Genomic DNA, 19,013 nt, shown 5'->3' on the forward strand with positions numbered 1-19,013 from the left:
CTCTTCCAGTTTGTTTCATACAGTAATTATTCAAACTAAGTTAGATTTTTTTTCTCCCTTTGATCTATGCGTTTGTTATAACAACTGTGCTACATGATGCGTTCATTATAGTCATTCATTTTTATCTTTTAAAGATACTTTTTGAAGTAACATTTTTACCAGGCCAGTGATTTTAAAAATGTCAATTTTGTTTATATTGAGTATCAATGTTCTAGGTCTCCTAAATAACATTGTCCTTTTAGAATTGAAGGAGAAAACACTTGATTTCTGAATTATATAACCTGTGGGCTGGGTTTCAGCCCCACACTGCTTTGACCTTCCATTCTCTTTGCTGGAGGGTCACATCAGTGCAGTGCTGCCATTGATTGCGAGTGGAGGGCTGTGCTGTATCACACAATTGATAATCAATTCAGGGAAAGGGGCTGCGGGCGATGGACAACTACAGACGCTAGTATTGTATGGCTATAACCTCAGAGAGACAGGAGACAAATTATTGTCTATATTACTGGTGTCAAACATCCCAGAAGCAATTTTTATGTGTACCTCTGTACATAGCTGTCAGGGTGTAGTGATATGGGATTAAGATGTGATCATTCACGACAAATAATCATGTTTCTTGGGTTGTGGTTGCTTGTGTCATGCCATTGGAATTAAATAGAATTCTCAATGTCATTCCTTTTAGTTATCATGGACTATTGCAAATCAAATCACATTTTATTGGTCCATATCATGGTGGATATTGCAGTGACACAATAGGTGCAGGTAGGTCAATAGCAAGCTGGGCATTAATAACCAGGCAATCTCCTAAACACTGAAGTCCACACAGCTTAATTGTATTCATAGAAAACTTAAAGGGCAACATTATTTGATCAAATTCAGAGATATATTTGGTGTCAGGTTAAGCTTAACATAAACAATGAGTTCTTAAATATAATATAAACTACATCTCCCAAGCATGTTGCACAAATGACATGCGTTTTAAAATGTAACATTGCCCATACCATGTCACTTGAATAGACTAGCTGACCAATGTTTTACTTTATTATGCATCACAGAAATAGGAAAAGTTTGTGTGTTTTGTCTATTAAGTAGCTTCTACATGTGTTCTGAAATAGCCTGGGGCTAATGGGTGGGTGCAGAGAATGTATTGATGTTTCTGTGTGGCGTGTTTCATGCACGCTCCAGCGCAATTGGAAAATGGTTTCATCAGATGGAGAGTGCCAGCAGAATCCTAGTACAAAACATCAATGAGCATCTCAGCCTGTGTCATTCTTGTGGGTTCTCTGACAGAGTGTGTGCTGGCACTCACTGCTTATGTGGTTTAGGATAATATCTGAATTCATTAATAAGATCAAGTTCATTAATCCTGATAAGGATTCTTGAATTAATGGCACATCGAAGTATTTTCAAACCATTTTTTTAGGTAAGTCTGACTGATTTGACGGATCTGAGATTGATTGTATTTGCTGATATGTTTTTCTATTTGTGTTGACCTCTTAAAATATTTCAATAATAACGCAACATGTTATTAGTTTAGTAATAAAAATAGTTGTACTTGATGCAAGATAATGTGGTAAATGGCCTGTTTTAAGTCAGCATAACTATTGCACACTTATGAATGTGCTCAGTTTGAATTAGCTCACATGTACTAATGTCCTAACTTTGCTATAATTATATGGCATTTTTCCAAACAGTTGAGTTCTGGTCCAGAAAATATTTTTGAATCATCAGAAATAATCAAGAAAATACACCCATTACACAGGGAGAGGAATAGTTAAAAGACAGTTGCAGACTGCACAGCAACTAAAAGAACAGATTGGTTCTGCACCCAGGACTACCACACGGAAGCAGTGGAGTGGGAAGCAGCAGGTGATGGAGAGGTACTTCACTCCTGTGCAGCTTAAGCAGGGGACCAGGGGCCACAGGCATGGCAAGCCGGCTGACCAAAAAACGTATCACCACAAACACCATTCCCGCCACCACCACAACCATGATCATCATCACCATCCTCATCCTCACCAGCAAAAGACAGATTGGTCAGAAGATCAGAATGATCATGGGTATGTTTGATTACATTACTTTATTAGTTAACTAAGTTCTGAAAGTTTGTCTGGATGGAACTGTAATTTCTTGTTTTGGTATTTAAAATTTTGGAAATTGTACATATTTTGATCAATATTATGCAGATGTGACCAAATTATCTTGTCCTAGTTAATTTACCAACGCTGCATTATAGTAAAGTGTGTAACTCAGCCTAAGAGTATGGTCTCTGCCTCAGTGAAATACTGATCAATTCTGTCATTGTTATCTCCTCTTGCAGTAGCAACCATTCAACATCAGAGGGCAGCATTGTCCACCACCATCACCATGGCCACAACAATCACCCTCACCACCACAATGAGAAATCTCATCCCTCTTCCCCTGACCATCCTCATCATCACCATCACTGTCTGCATCACCATGCTACAGATGTGACCTCCCACCCTCAGGTTGCAGCCACCTCATCCAGCTCCTCCTCTGGTTCCTCATCATCATCTTCATCCTCTTCCTCCTCTTCCTCAGCATCATCCTCTTCCTCCTCGTCATCCTCTGGCACTTCCTCCACCTGGTCCTCTCAGACTAGTATTAATGAGTCCGTGAAGGATAACAAACATCCACTGCAGAAGCCCAAGTACTCACAGTCCTGCACTGACATCTACAGGGGGAGGAAGGCCTATGACGAGGAGGAAGATGAGGAAGATGACACATCTCCTTTGATAGATGATGAAGGCCACCTCCCAAGACAGGAAAAGAGCCTGAAAGAAAAAAAGAAAAAGAAAGCAATGTCCTCTCATCAGACCCCTGCCAATGTCATCCTGAAGAAGCAAGAGAGTTCTGAAGGGGCAGGAATGGCTGGCAAATTTCGCAAGGCAAAGTCAATGGAGGCACTGTCCCATTGTAAGGACAGGGATGGAGATGCAGATACCATTGTAGACAAGGAGTTGAAGAAAAGAGAGCAGGTAGCTAAGAAGAACTTAGTGCAGGAAAAATTGAAGTTCTCTGCCTTTTTGAACGAGATCACCAGACAGGTGTTCAGCCCGTACAGACTCACCTCTCTTGGGGTCACAGCTGCGCACAGGCCCAGCAGCCCCGGACAAGCCTCCCTGAGGTCCCCCAAGATGGAACACAGAGGGGAGGAGAGGCAAAGACAAAAGAGTAGTCGGCCTGGCAGTGCAAGCTCTACAACCTTCAGTGTCCACTCCCATATCCGCAGGCAGTTCCGCTCCAGCAAGCACTCTCGCTCCCATCTCGGCAAACACCAGGACCACCAACACCATCAGCCTGCAAGAGACATACACCACAGTCCCAGCAGCCACACCGATGACAGCACTAGCCCAGATAATAGCCTCTCCTCATCAAGACATCCCTCCTGTCATTCAACACCACACCACCATCATCACCAGCATCGCTCCCATTCTCCATTTCACCACCATCACCATCACGGTCTTCACAGTCCATCTCATCACCATGGAGACCACCACAGCCCAAGCCATCCCCATCGTCATGGAGAACATCACAGCCCAACCCATCACCATGGAGACCACCACAGCCCAACTCATCCCCATCCCCATGAAGACCACCACAGCCAAACTCATCCTCATGGAGAACACCACAGCCCAAGAAACCCCCATCAACATGGAGACCTCCACAGCCCAAGCCATCCCCATCGCCATGGAGACCACCACAACCCAAGCCATCCCCATTGTCATGGAGAACATCACAGCCCAACCCATCACCATGAAGACCACCACAGTCCAACTCATCCCCATCCCCATGAAGACCACCACAGCCCAACTCATCCCCATCCCCATGAAGACAACCACAGCCAAACTCATCCTCATGGAGAACACCACAGCCCAAGAAACCCCCATCACCATAGAGACCACCACAGCCCAACTCATCCCCATCCCCATGAAGACCACCACAGCCAAACTATTCCTCATGGAGAACACCACAGCCCATGCCATTCCCATCACCATGGAGACCACCACAGCCCAACTCATCCTCACCACCATGGAGACCACCACAGCCCAACCCATCACCATGGAAGCCACCACAGTCAAACTCATCCCCATAGAGACCACCACAGCAAAACTCATCCCCATAGAGACAACCACAGCCCAAGCCACCTCCATCACCACGGAGACCTCCACAGTCCCAGTCATCCCCATCACCATGGACACCACCACAGCCCAACTCATCCCCATTACCATGGAGACCAACACGGCCCAACCCATCACCATCCCCATGGAGACAGCCACACGCAAACTCATACCCATGGAGACCACCACAGCCCAACTCATTCCCATCACCATGGAGACCACCAAAGCCCAAGCAAACCCCGTCACCATGGAGACCATCACAGCCCAACGCATCCCCATCACCATGGAGACCACCACAGCCCAACTCATCCCCATCACCATGGAGACCACCACAGCCCAACTCATCCCCATCACCATGAACACCACCACCATCCTCTCCACCCAGATTCTCACCATCGCCATGGCTCCCATTCAGAATTGCACCACCACCATCATCTGTCCCACCCTGAATCGCACGATCACCACCGCTCCCATCCAGAATCTCTCCATCACCACGGCACCCATCCAGAAACTCTCCATCACCAGGGCTCCCTTCCAGAATCTCTCCATCACCAGGGCTCCCTTCCAGAATCTCTCCATCACCATGGCTCCCATCCAGAATCTTGCAACCAACATGGCTCCCATCCAGAATCTCTCCATCACCACAGCTCCCATCCAGAATCTCATGATCACCATGGCTCCCATCCAGAATCTCTCCATCACCATGGTTCCTATCCAGAATCTCTCCATCACCATGGCTCCCATCCAGATTCTCTCCATCTCCACGGCTCCCATCCAGAATATCTCCATCACCATGGCTCCCATCCAGAATCTCTCCATCACCACCATAGTTCCCACCAAGATTCTCACCATCACCACCACCCCTCTCATTCAGAATCTCACCATCCACACTCCCATTGTGAACCCCATCACAGTCCTAGCAACCTAGAACCTCATCATCACCACCAACCTTCCCACCATGAATCTCATCACCACCAACCTTCCCATTCTGTATCTCACCACCATCCCTCCTCACCTGCAGACACACACCACCACCATCATCACCATGACGATCACCACAGCCCATCAAGCCATTCTAAGGAGAACTCTCCTGTCAGTGTATCAGCTGCAGAGCTGGAGTCATTGTCCCATTCCAGCAAGTCTTCCAGGAATACCACCAGCCCCACGAATCAGGACGAGCAGCAGACAGGCTTCATCGGCTCAACTGCCTCTCTACATAAAGTATGGCTGCTCCTGGGGTTGGGTTTATTACTATTGCTAGTTATGTCATGCATTATCTACTGTGCAATGTATATTTATTAGCCAATTTGTACCGTTGCACGTGTTTTACATTCTTAATTATGTAAGAATGTTGCATTAATTTGCTTTTCATTGATTGTGGCATTAAACATGCAGGCACCTACCTACATAATCATGGATGACACATCAAAATTATCACACAACGTGTCACTATTGGTTATCAATGTCTATTAACTGGAAGCTGCAAAATCCATTTCTATTTATGAAATGCACGTTGTTGACTACTGTAAAAATCAATTTTGGTTTTGTCCTTCCCATATAGGAAGGATCCGAGGTTGATCAAATAATGTGAGTTTGATTTTATGTTTCATTTGATCTCTGTCTTGTTGCTTATCGGGGGAATAATTAAAATTGGGAATGTAAAATAAAAGTTTTTGTCACGTGTTCCATATTATTGTTGTTTAACAAATGAATAAATGTTTCATTAAGATACAAATGATGATCTAACTGAGCACTAACCCCTCCGCCCTCCTCTCTCCTACTCCCTTCAGGACGCTTCAGGAGCAAAATGAGGATCTGCACCACAGTTTGCTCCAGACTGCCGTGCGAATGGAGTGCATGGGGACGGAGTTTAAGAGCAGTCACCAGCTCCTTGAGTCAGAACTACAGAACACGCGTGTGGAGCTGAGTAGCCTCCTGGACAAATTCAAAAGGTCGGGGGAGGAGTTATAAGTCATTGGGATGGGTACCTCAGAATTAAAAGGGGGGTTCAGGGAGGAAAATTAGTGTGGCAGTTACAATGTTCTTTTATTTGCCATTTATTTTGAGTTGATATGCATGACATTGACAAGCTTAGACAGTGTTATTACTGTAACTCTGACAATCCTCTCTCTCTCTCTCTCTCTCTCTCGCATTTCAGACTTAGGGATAACTACTCCTACACTCAACAGACCAATAATCTCTTGGAGCGGAAGCTTCATTCAGTGGTGAGGCACCAGCAGATGGCTCATTTGACTTTTTGAAGTCGATAGAAGTACATTGTTTACGTATCTGGAAAATTGTATTACAATTTTTAGTCATGTTTATGTGTGTTTTATGTTATGTGTTATCTGACAGGCTCAGAGTATGGACGGGGAGCGTGAGCATCTGAACCAGCGCATCACAGCCCTGACAGATCAGCTGTCCTCAGCCAAGACCACCATCCACAGCATGGAGACTATTAACGTGAGAACTCCTGATGAACAGATCTAGCCGAGACAAAAAGACAACCTAAAACGTGCGCAAAACCAGATCAGAGTGGCCAAGTACAGAGAAATACTGCTAGTACAGGCCCTGAATCAAACCCGCCTGACCTTTATGATACCCTGACCCTCAAGCCCCAACCTTGGAATGCGTTGCAATAAGAATTAGCTGTAGTGCATGGCATGCACTTACACAATGTTATCCCTGTACATTCGTACCCGTATACTGGTTGGAAATGGCTCTTAAATTGGAACGTAGTGGCTGTACAGTAACACGCTCTACATTATGTCAGAGCTCTGTATGGGTTTTGACTGACAGCCGATCTGAACTTGAGCACTGCGCGACAAGAAGTTACCCCACCCCACACCGCCCCGTAATTGGGCAATTTTTACCGTTTTTTTATTGTCTGAGCGAGGGAAATGCTGTAAATTAAGATGACTCGATGTATTTTGAAAGATAAGACTTTGTGGATTATAATAAATCCCGCTTTGATGTCAAACAAGCAAGCCAAACACCAAATGTGCAAATGTGTCCAAATGTGCACTTCACATCTCCAAATCCTAAAACGCATGTCATATACAGATGTAGGATCTTAATTTGATCACTCTTTTGTCGCTCATCATTTTCATGCACAGCAGGAAATGCAAACTTGTAGTGCATTCAAAGTTTAAAAAGGCTTCTGACGTTTGTAATTTCCACTTTAAAATGTCAGACTTGATTTGCCCCAACGACAAATTAATAAACTCCTGAAACAAAATCCATTCATTATAATCACCATAATAATTCACATTTCCTGTTTCTGCAGGACAACATTTATGATCACTCTGTATGATGTACAGTTACAAGATGACATGGCATCATACCCTGGGTTGTTCCGAACAGAATGAGCCTATCTTTGTTTATTTTGAAGAGATTTGACACGGCACACGCACCTGAATGCACTCAGGACTCCTTTCTATCTGCTGCAAAAATACAATCTGCTTCTCTGAATTCCCTTATGATGCCTAACACTGCAAGATAGTATTTTATAACTTATGTTGGCAATAGAAGAAGATTTTAAATCATGCCCACCTGACCCAGATTGCGATTTAAAAATGGTCATATTTTGGATTGCGTAAACAACAACAGTTGTGTTCCAAACGAAACAACCACAAGTGTGCTTGCTCTAGTTCCTTGAAAGCACAGCTAGGAGAGCTCTAAAAGGCACCTTATAGTTGAAGACTCTTCTATGAGTCATAAAGGTACATTGAATTTGCTTAGGAACTGTGCACCGTTTGGTGAGGTGTGGCCACTTGGCGACACCAGTTAGTCCTCTCACTCAAACCCTTGTAATTTCTTTGTCTTATGTTGCACCTACTCCACATTTTCCAGGATTAGTCTTATCATGTTGATGAATGTATCCGGAGTATTTTCAGATTTCATTATCAACAAATGCGGGGAAAAGCATATGTAAAATGCACTCAAATCAAAAGTGTAATTTTTGGATTCAGTCTCGTGTCAGATGAACGGTTGTGCACTCACTTTTCATCTAATAATTTTTCCATTATCTCCAAACTGTTCCCTTTCAATTGCTACCATGGTTATGTATATGCTTTTTATATTTCTTCTGTAAGAAATTAAAATTTAGCCCTAACCATATAGGCCAATTCCCACGAGTGTAAAGGATTAACGAATTGTAACTACACCATATATACAAAAGTATGTGGACACCCCTTCAAATGAGTGGATTCGACTAATTCAGCCACACCCGGTGTAGAAATTCGAGCGCACAGCCATACAATCTCCAAAGACAAACATTGGAAGTAGAACGGCCTTACTGAAGAGTTCAGTGACTTTCAACGTGGCACTGTAATAGGATGCCACGTTTCCAACAATTCAGTTCATCAAATTTCTGCCCTGCTAGAGCTTCCCCGATCAACTGTAAGTGCTGTTATTGTGAAGTGGAAACGTCTAGGAGAAACAACGACTCAGCCGCAAAGTGGTTGGTTACACAAGCTCACAGAATGGGACTGCCGAGTGCTGAAGTGCATACAAATCCTCTGTCCTCGGTTGCAACACTCACTACCGAGTTCCAAACTGCCTCTGTAAGCAACGTCAGCATAATAACCGAGCAGCCGCACACAAGCTTAAGATCACCATGCTCAATGCCAAGCGTCGGCTGAAGTGGTGTAAAATTCGCTGCCATTGGACTCTGGAGCAGTGGAAACGCGTTCTCTGAAATGATGAATCACGCTTCACCATCTAGCAGTCCAACGGACTGATCTGGGTTTGGCGGATGCCAGGAGAACGCTACCTGCCACAATATATAGTGCCAACTGTAAAGTTTGGTGGACAAGGAATAATGGTCTGGGGCTGTTTTTCATGGTTTGATCTAGGCCCCTTACTTCCAGTGAAGGTAAATCTTAATCAAACTAGGCTCTCCCATCCGCATCCTGTCAGCCAGTCTGGATGAGATTCCCTCCTCCAGGAGACAGAAGAATAGGCAGGAGGAGCAGCATGACCAGCTGAAGGGCACAGACGCCATGATGGACCTCCACCAACCAGAGGACGGTACCATGGACGACTCAGAAGATGAGATAATCCGTAACTGAAGGACAAGGAGCGAGGACATGGGTGTGGATGTCAGGGAGGTAGATCCTGGCAGCAAGTTGGACAACCTGCAGTTGGCCCAAAATATGCTCAACCACTTCATCTGCCAGCTGCAGCCCAGTGTGGGGGAGGGGCAGGGCTGGACTGGAGGGGTGCCGGACGAAGTGCTGAATTCCAGTAAAGGGAAATCTTAAAGCTACAGCATACAATGACATTCTAGACGATTCTGTGCTTCCAACTTTGTGGCGACAGTTTGGGTAAGGCCCTTTCCTGTTTTAGCATGACAATTCCCCCGTGCACAAAGCGAGGTTCATACAGAAATGGTTTGTCGAGATCGGTGTGGAAGAACTTGACTGGCATGCACAGAGCCCTGACCTCAACCGAATTGAACACCTTTGGGATGAATTGGAACGCCGACTGCGAGCCAGGCCTAATCCCCGAACATCAGTACCCAACCTCACTAATACTCTTGTGGCTGAATGGAAGCAGGTCCCCACAGCAATGTTCCAACATCTAGTGGAAAGCCTTCCCAGAAGAGTGGAGGCTGTCATAGCAGCAAACGGGGGACCAACTCCACATTAATGTCCATGATTTTGAAATGAGATGTTAGACAAGCAGGTGTCCACATACTTTTGGTCATGTAGTGTATGTTCCTCTTTGTATAGAATGTCTCCTTCCTTCCACCACCCACGTCTCCCATTAGTTTGACCTTTTGTTTATTCATCAAACCCATTTTAGTTCAGAGTGAAACCACCAATAGAAACCATTGTTTTTGCTTTGAGCTGTGTGTAGTTAGTAAATGCTGTTTTACATAGCCCATTCTTTCTGAAGCCCATTGTTATAAAGCTGTGAGTTGTCTTTTAGTCTTGACTCAGCTTTTTTCTTGATGTACTGTTGTTCATCATTCATTGTCATAGCAACATAACCGTATTCTGTTCTGTGTCGTCTATTTTCATTCCTTAGGTAACATCCTTGCTACAGGAAGCCCTCGACAAACATTTCCACCCAGATGATTCTGTCAATCAATTCCTTCTCCCTGTTGCCCCCCCTCCAGTCCAATTCATGGATAGTCATCATTATGGAAAGGTCACCACCAAAGGGGAAGACCTATCGCTGGGAACATTGCCAGAAGAGGAGGAATCTGATTGGTCAGAGATGGGGGATGAGGCTCCAAAATGCGTTCTGAGGTCAGCGGGAGGTCATCATGGTGGCACAGCGTTTCAACCGTGGAGACAGGAGCGTATTTGCTGGGCAGGACAGGGAGAGGGAGACACAGAGAGTGAGTCAGGGGGTGAGGAGATTGTCAGACAACACCCTCCCCCCTCCCTACAGATCCCCCATCTCCATGTCACCATTCACTCTGAGACCTTACCAGCCCCCATGGATGATGTCACCCTCACCACCAGCTTCAAGAACTCAGCTTATGGCCCAACAGAGGAGGACGGGTACAGGGTCACTGCGAGCCGCAAACTGGGCTCTCCCATCCGCATCCTGTCAGCCAGTCTGGATGAGATTCCCTCCTCCAGGAGACAGAAGAACAGGCAGGAGGAGCACCATGGCCAGCTGAAGGGCACAGAGGCCATGATGGACCTCCACCAACCAGAGGACGGTACCATGGACGACTCAGAAGATGAGATCATCCGTAACTGGAGGACAAGGAGCGAGGACATGGGTGTGGATGTCAGGGAGGTAGATCCTGGCAGCAGTTTGGACAACCTGCAGTCGGCCCAAAATATGCTCAACCACTTCATCTGCCAGCTGCAGCCCAGTGTGGAGGAGGGGCGGGGCTGGACTGGAGGGGTGCCGGATGAAGTGCTAAATGGGGAGAGAACACAGCTGTGACACCTGATCTCTTCACAGAGACACAGATGTGGACAGGTGTCGACTGGGTTGGTGGTTACTGAAGTAAGCATGATTTTGATAACATTTGATATTCATAATTCACCTTTGAGTATGTTGTATTTTGAACATAAAGCAACAGAATTGACCACTTGAATAATAATACTTTTAATTATAATTATTTAAATTTTCATCTGATTTAAAACGTTTTCAGGGGTAAATAACAGGGCCCCAAAGAGTATTCATCATTAAAAACAAGTAAGATAAAGAAACTGTTTCAAACATAGTGTTTTCCTCTTTTTGAAGATATTAAGTAATTAACGCCTGCTAAGAGCTGTAATGGCAAGCGGCCCAAGTTGGAGATCCTCAGCTCCACATTTTAATATTTGTGATATTTTTCTCGATTCATAATCAAAGACATGTCCTGAGGTCTTTTTTTCCAGTATGCAGGGATTTGGCTTTGATGTCCTCCAGAGGTAACATCAAACAAAAAGCATGTGGCTTTGATTTTCCCTGTTCCCTCACTCTGGGAAACCCTGTCCTAGGCTTCACTCCTGTCTCATCATAGCAGACCACAGCCGAATCCCACCCTTGTCTCTGGATTATATAATAATAGATCCTTTCAGAACCTCTTGTGCATAATTCATTATAATGGTTTGTGTTTTTCCCTCAGTGCATGTTAGATAAGAAGAGGAGTGTTTCATAGAATTTAGGTCCTTAGGTAAGATGTAAGACATGCTGATAGACTTTGTTTATCCTCATACGTTAATTCACCTGCAGATATAGAAATAATACCAGGTCTAATCTGTACAGTGTATAGTCAAATATTTAATAACATACAGTATAAATAGTGCCCGTTGGACCGTCACTGGGGATGGGAAACAATATATTTTAAGTCAGGTTTTAATTGATGGAGATAAAATGAAAACAGAACCATTTGATACGTTTTTATGAATTTTGCCGATGGATCTGTGTGGTCTGGTGTGAATGGTTCCAACTGCTAGATAGTTTTCTCCTTCCATGGGGAAAACAAAAAAAAAGAAACATATTTATTCTTCTTGCATGAAAACTATGTTTTATCTTGAAAATATTGATGTTTATGTACATGCAAACTACAGTATGTTTTATATTTTAATATTGATGTTTGTGTACATGCTGTAGTCTCCATATTGATATTATGGCAAAAACCACAAGACAAAATGTAAATCTGAATCACCATTTCTCATTGTGGTCACCACAGGCATGCAACAGTCAGTTGAGAGATGTATGATATAAGCAATGTTATGCCACATGAAATGTCAGTTTTGTCCTGTAGGGGATTTTCCTCTGGTGACCATAATAAAAAACACTGAGCGTACAAAACATTAGGAAACCATACTAATATTGAGTTTCACCTCCTTTGGCCCTCACAACAGCCTCAATTCGTCAGGGCATGGACTTTACAAGGTGTGAAAGCGTTCCACAGGGATGCTGGCCCATGTTGACTCCAAATGTTCAAAATTCAGAAGGCACTCGCACATCTGAGCAACCTTTTTTTGCAGGTGCATGGTAACAGTTGACTAAAATGAGAAAAAATGAAGAAACCCGCACACTGCTCTTTAATAAGGTCCACGTACCGGCCTCAAGGCCCTCCAATGCTTCCCACAGTTGTGTCAAGTTAGCTGGATGTTCTTTGGGTGGTGGATCATTCTTGATACACACAGGAAACTGTTGAGCGTGAAAAACCCACTAATGTTGCAGTTCTTGACACACTCAAACTGGTGCGCCTGGCATCTACTACCATACCCTGTTCAAAGACACTTAAATCTTTTGTCTTGCTCATTCACCCTCTGAATGGCACCCATACACAATCCATGTCTCAATTGTCTCAAGGCTTAAAATCCTTCTTTAACCTGTCTCCTCCCCGTCATCTACACTGATTGTAGTGGATTTAACAAGTTGCATTAACAAGGGATCATAGCTTTCACCTGGATTCACCTAGTCAGTCAAGGAAAGAGCAGGTGTTCATAATGTTTTGTACACTCAGTGTATTGAGATGGATCGGAGGGGCATATAGAGAGAGGGTGTGTCGGGAATATATATTGCTATTTTGAACCAAAATCATAGTCAGTGTGTCACGTGTCAAAACGTAATGAAAGCACAGTGTGTTGTGATGACTGTACTGCCATGCCTCCTTCTGCCTCCCCCTCCAATCCATACCTTTATCCTTAATGGTGTATTGCAGGACCAGTAGTTTGTGATAGAGTTCCACTATATAGATTACGTTCTATAATGTTTGTATATATTACATATTTATTATTTAGAAATAGCTGTTGCTTTCACCATATGTCTCCCTGTTCTATATCCCTAGGTTGAACTTCATTAACCATGCACGATATTACAGAGCTGTGTAGAACTACTACTGTCTGTGTTTGTTATCCTTGTGTTGTGTACTGCACATGTGTCTGAATGTTCTCAATAAATATAGTCATCTATAATGTACTAATTTAACATGAGTTAAAACAAATAATGACACACAAAGTCGAGTATAAATAATTCAGTTGAACACGTTACACTGTTGTGTTTGATCGTCGGCGACGGTGTTAGATTGAGGGGAGGAGAGTCAGTCAGTTATCACAAAGGGGAGAAACTCTTTGATTTATTGGTTCTCCTCGGCGTGCAGCAGTTTTACTGAGATATGAGTAGTATACGAGTATATGTATTTCTACCCACTTCTCAGGTCATTTTAGTGGCCTGTTAATTTAAGGGTTGGCTTGTCTTGTCAAATGCTGTTTCTAAGGCTTCATTAACACTAATATACTGCCATAAAGTCATGTCAGTCCACCTTTATGTGTCACATCAATGAATCAAGGTGGATTCAGTCTGAGTTGTCAAGAGCAAGCCACTTCATAGCAGTTTAACATGGGTGTTGCTGTCACAGAAAAAACCCAGTTAACAGAGAAGTCAATGTGCTCTATGTACTGGATCTTAGGTTTTTAGGCTATCAATGGTTTTCCATGTTATAGTTTAAACTCACCCTGCTGAGCCTGTTCTAGGAGCTACAGAAAGGATAATCCTCCGTTTCCCTCTCTCTCCCTGGATCTCTTGCCTTCTCAATTCAATTAAAGAGTAGCCTACTACAGTATATCCTCGATGAGTTTATTACCAGGATGCTTGTACATCATTTTCACTCCAGTTCTTACTGTAATCCTTTTCTGGCCTTGCATTATCTGTCTGATATGGATTTGGGGTCTTGAGATTTGACTATATCAATCTACAAGATGAAATATCTGTCGACGTGCCCTTGAGCAAGGCCTAATTTGCTCCTGGGGCACCGTACTACTATGGCTGACCCTGTAAAACAACACCCCTATCCAGTGTGACAATAACAATTTAAAAAAAAAAATCAAATTCGATATCAATCCCGAATGAATGTTCACCTGCAGTGCTTGAGAGCAAGGCCATACACCGTTTTAAAAAAACATTCTCATAAGCTTCATGCTAACATTTCAGAAAGGTTAGGAAGAGTTATAGGAGTGGCCGACGTATCAGTGCCCATGCTTATATCAATCGCCCTGTCATCTTCAATTTGGTTCGTCAGAGCTCATCCATGTCCCCTCCCCTGCTTCAAGGGAGGCTACCTTTGCTGACCAGACAGAGGCCTGAATTCCAATTGGAAAGGCCGTTTAATAGGATAGGTGAAGGATTAGTGCTAAGACTCTCTAGACGTCCAACATTGTCCAAATCCATTGTGTCTCACCTACCTAAGCATGGGCACACAGGTGCAAGAACAGGACTGAAGGGGCATCTGGACTTCCTTTAATAGATTTTTGGGGGGGATCAAGCATGTGAACGTTAACACACCTCCACTAATGAATCCAGAAGATACCAATTAAGTTTTTTGTGGCTTTTATTTCTCCCCACAGATTTTTTTCACAAACCATTTGGTTGTATTATTCCTTATTTACTTTTGGATAACAAAACCACCTTTCTTCAACAAGAATTATCTTACTGTCTCTCCTTTGAGAAACACTCATCAGAATACTCCATCTCCAGTTCAGAATTCTACCTGTTCCGTTTGAAGTTTTTCCAGACTTACTCTTCTTCACCTTTGACCCGATCCTTTCTCAAGGCCGCCTTTCTCAGATCGCTCCAGCAGTCTGTTGCTGCACTCTCCTTCTTCCCCTCGGATCCCTTCATCACCACATTCCTCATCCAATTCTCACAGTGACCCTCGGAGCCTCCGTGGGCTCCCACTAACACCATGGTGCTGATGAAGATGAAGTTCCCTTTTGAGAAGAGAATGAAGCTGGCCCAGGGGCTGTGGCTGCTCTCCTGGATGGCCACACTGGCCGGAGCGTTGACTTTCACCCTGGGCTGCTTCCTCAAGACCGAGCTCCGCAGGAGGGCAGAGGTACCACAATGCTCTACAGCTTTACACTGTACACAACACCACTATGATTATTGCAGTACAATACATATTACTTATCCAGAAGCCTCACTTTCTCAAATTTGTCCTCTGGTGTTTAGGGTTGTATTCAGTGAAGTTCTACAGTAGAATGGAATGATACTAGTGAACTTCTGGTCATAAACTGCATGAAAAGCATTAGGGTGAAAACGGGGGAAATTCATTCTTCGAGTGTATTAGAGCTTAAATTAAGATTTATTTTTAAGTGCTTCAAGACATGACACAATAAAATGCATTGGAGGGTTGACGATAATATCTCATGCAGAATACAGGAGCCTTTGATAATGCTCTTATGAGTGAAATTGTGATGAGGTATTTATATTTGATAAGGGGTTAGGTGTGGACATTATCAACAGGGGGCAATTGTCCCTGGTCTGAACATACGGGTGATAAACTGAGAATAGGGATAAGATTAACTGACCTACAGAACGCGGAGTGAAATCAAATGTTACTTGTCATATACAACTTTACCATCTATCTCTTGAGATTTCAGAATTTGGAATAATATACTATCAACTATTGCACTTGTTGAATACATAAATAGAAACAAAATGAACCTCAATGTAGCCTCTACAAGGCTTTCACCTCAGAGCGAGGCCTGGAAGTCAAGGCTTCCCTCAATGCAGCCTTTTTGCAGCAAATATAGTTTTTATGTCAAATTCGGCATAGAAGTAAAAACGACCTAATTGATTTCCTCAAATACATAATTATGTTTCCCACTTTAAAGTATGAGATAAATCACCAACCTCTACACATTCAATATTACTCAAATATGGGATCAATGGGTTGAGAGCCTGACATATCAGTTCATACTGTATAGTTTGCAGTATCACTGATGCACGAGGTTCTTCTGCCTACAGGTAATGGATAACACAGAGATCCATGCTGTGCCCAACACCCTGATGATAGTGGGTCTGGCCTCTCTGGGTATCAACTACTTTGCTGGCCGTATGTGCCAGGATGCCCTGGATGCCGGACGCTTCCCCCGCTGGAAGACCTTCCTACAACCCTACTGGGGAGTCTCCCTCTTTTTCACACTCCTCATGCTGTCGACTGTGATCATGAGCTACGCAATGAAGGGGAATCTGGAGTGGTCCCTGAAGATCGGCCTGAAGAACGGCATCCGCTTCTACAAGGACACAGACACACCCGGCCGCTGCTTCCAGAAGCAGACCATTGACCACCTGCAGATGGAGTTCCAGTGCTGTGGAAACACCGACTTCAAGGACTGGTTCGAGGTCCAGTGGATCAGCAACCGCTACCTAGACTTTAGCTCTAAGGAAGTGAAGGAGTGAGTACTGGCAGAGACTATTAGAGAGCAGTCTGACAGTCTTTGGTAAAGGAATAATCCCATGTCAGATTATAATTTAAATAAATCCTTAAGGTTATAGGAAATTATGCAGTTGAGGTGAAACAAAGCCATGATGCAGACTGTTTATTCTCTACATACTTCCCCATCTCTTCTTCTTTAGCCGTGTTAAGAGCAACGTGGACGGGCGTTACCTGTTTGATGGGGTCCCTTTCAGCTGCTGCAACCCCAGTTCCCCAAGACCCTGCATCCAGGACCGCCTCACCAACAACTCAGCCCACTACAACTACGAGCATCAGACCGAGGAGCTCAACATCTACATCCGCGGCTGCAGGGAGGCTCTGGTCAATTACTACATGGGCCTGATGAACACTATTGGTGCTGCGGTGCTGTCCATCTTCCTGGTCCAGGTACTGTGCAGATATATATATCAATCTAAAAACCTAAAAGTGAGATAATGTTGTGTGGCAATCAGAGGGTCCCCGGAACAGACTCCTGTGAGTGGCCACAATTATACTTGTAACTCGCTGTTGAGTAATACAGTATGCCCATCCTCCTGTATAACCTTTCTACCTTCTCCTATCCTTCCCCCCAGTCATCAGTGTTGGTAAGTCTGCGGTACCTGCAGACAGCCATGGAGGCGGTGGCAGGGCAGGAGAACACTGAGATTGAGACCGAGGGCTACCTGCTGGAAAAAGGGGTGAAGGAGACGATCATGGAGTACGTGACTCCTGTGCTGGTTTTTCTTCAGCTGAACCAGGTGGGAAGTGAAGACGCTGAAGCTGGGGAGACCCCCGCCAAATAATGCGGAGAAATCAAAATGTTTCAAACCGGGTGGTGTACAGGGCAAACATGACACTTTATTGGGTGATAAATAATCTAACTAGACACTGATCAATTCATTTGGTATTTCTTTGATATCACAATCCATTCCAATGCTGATATATTTTTGTAATGTTTTACCCCAAATGAGTGATTTGAATGTTGCAATCTATTTCAGTCACTTGAGGGCAAATATATTTTTGTATCAGTTGTCCCAGTCTGAGTTTTAGGTACCCATGGCCACGCTAACCACAAACACACGCGTGCACACACACACACACACGCGCACCACATACACATTAAACACATTAACGTCACCCCAAGCCCTCCATAATCCTTTCATGATTAATGAAGCTATTTGATGTTCAGTCAATTCCATGTACTCCCCAAAGGAGAAATAAAGAACACATTTCTTTTTTTAGAACCGGGGATTGACATGTACTATTATTTCTACCGGTCCACAATCCACCTTGATGGAAAATTTGGTTGTGGTTCATTGAAAGATAATTAAATAGAAAAAGATACAAAACCAGCGGTAACATGGTCATGACATGAATTAGTTGGATATGTTCAATTACTTCACAATTTCAGTGTTCAACAGTCAATACCACAATAATATCATGGTTGACACTTACAATGTAAAGATATTTCCAATTACTGAGGGATAGAGCTATATCAAATTGATAAAGACACAAATAAAAATATTTTTTTTGAGGAATACTTGCAATGTAAAGCTGACTGTAGAACAATACACTGCTCAATGTTCTGCTACTTAACACGTAGCAAAATGACATACACAGCACTGTATTACAGAACTATTATGACAGAGAATCTATTAAAGTTTACCATTTTTAATTGCTTTGTGGCGTTCTGTCATTTTGTCTGTCATTTTTTTGTTGTTGACCAGCTTCTCTTTACCATTTCATTCTTTCTCTGCCTTTCACTAAACCCCTCCTCACCTCTCTAAGTGTCCGTCAGTGGGAGGAATAGGATTACGAAGATGATGATTGATGTCAGTAATGCAATGAAAGCTGTGAGTCTGTGTCCTCTGTCCTGACACCCTTCACAACTCTGCTAATCGCAGGGATAATACTCCAACTGCTGCCCCAGCAGTCGTCATACAGGAAGGCCATGAAGTCCCATGTGGCTCAGTTGGTAGAGCATGCAACTTGCAATGCCAGAGTTGTGGGCTTGATTCTCAAGGGGGAGCAGTGCAAAATAATAAGAAATAATCTATATATCTTTTAAAAAGTATGCAAATGTAACACTGGATAAGAGTGTTTTGGTTTTTGCCTTAGCACTACACTAAGCAAAGCTTCATTTTAATCAGCTGTGTAGTGCTGGGGCAAAATCCAAAACGTGCACCCGGGGGGGACAGTGTTCT

The 19,013-nt window shown here is 43.8% G+C and overlaps 2 protein-coding genes across 2 annotated transcripts; both read left to right on the forward strand.

Moving 5' to 3' along the window:
- The first annotated feature begins 5,100 nt into the window (after positions 1-5,100).
- On the forward strand, positions 5,101-13,528 carry LOC129867867 (uncharacterized). The gene is made up of 5 exons (XM_055941345.1): positions 5,101-5,234; positions 5,933-6,094; positions 6,301-6,367; positions 6,498-6,605; positions 10,176-13,528. Exons 1-5 carry the CDS (start codon positions 5,101-5,103, stop codon positions 11,052-11,054), a joined length of 1,350 nt encoding a protein of 449 aa, XP_055797320.1. The 3' UTR covers positions 11,055-13,528.
- Positions 13,529-15,294: 1,766 nt separating this feature from the next.
- Positions 15,295-17,612, forward strand: LOC129867810 (peripherin-2-like). The gene is made up of 4 exons (XM_055941309.1): positions 15,295-15,444; positions 16,359-16,789; positions 16,971-17,217; positions 17,403-17,612. The coding sequence occupies exons 1-4, from the start codon at positions 15,295-15,297 to the stop codon at positions 17,610-17,612; spliced, it is 1,038 nt and encodes a 345-aa protein (XP_055797284.1).
- The last annotated feature ends 1,401 nt before the right edge of the window (positions 17,613-19,013 follow it).

The sequence above is a fragment of the Salvelinus fontinalis genome, chromosome 13, assembly GCF_029448725.1.
Source record: "Salvelinus fontinalis isolate EN_2023a chromosome 13, ASM2944872v1, whole genome shotgun sequence".
Taxonomy (NCBI): domain Eukaryota; kingdom Metazoa; phylum Chordata; class Actinopteri; order Salmoniformes; family Salmonidae; genus Salvelinus; species Salvelinus fontinalis.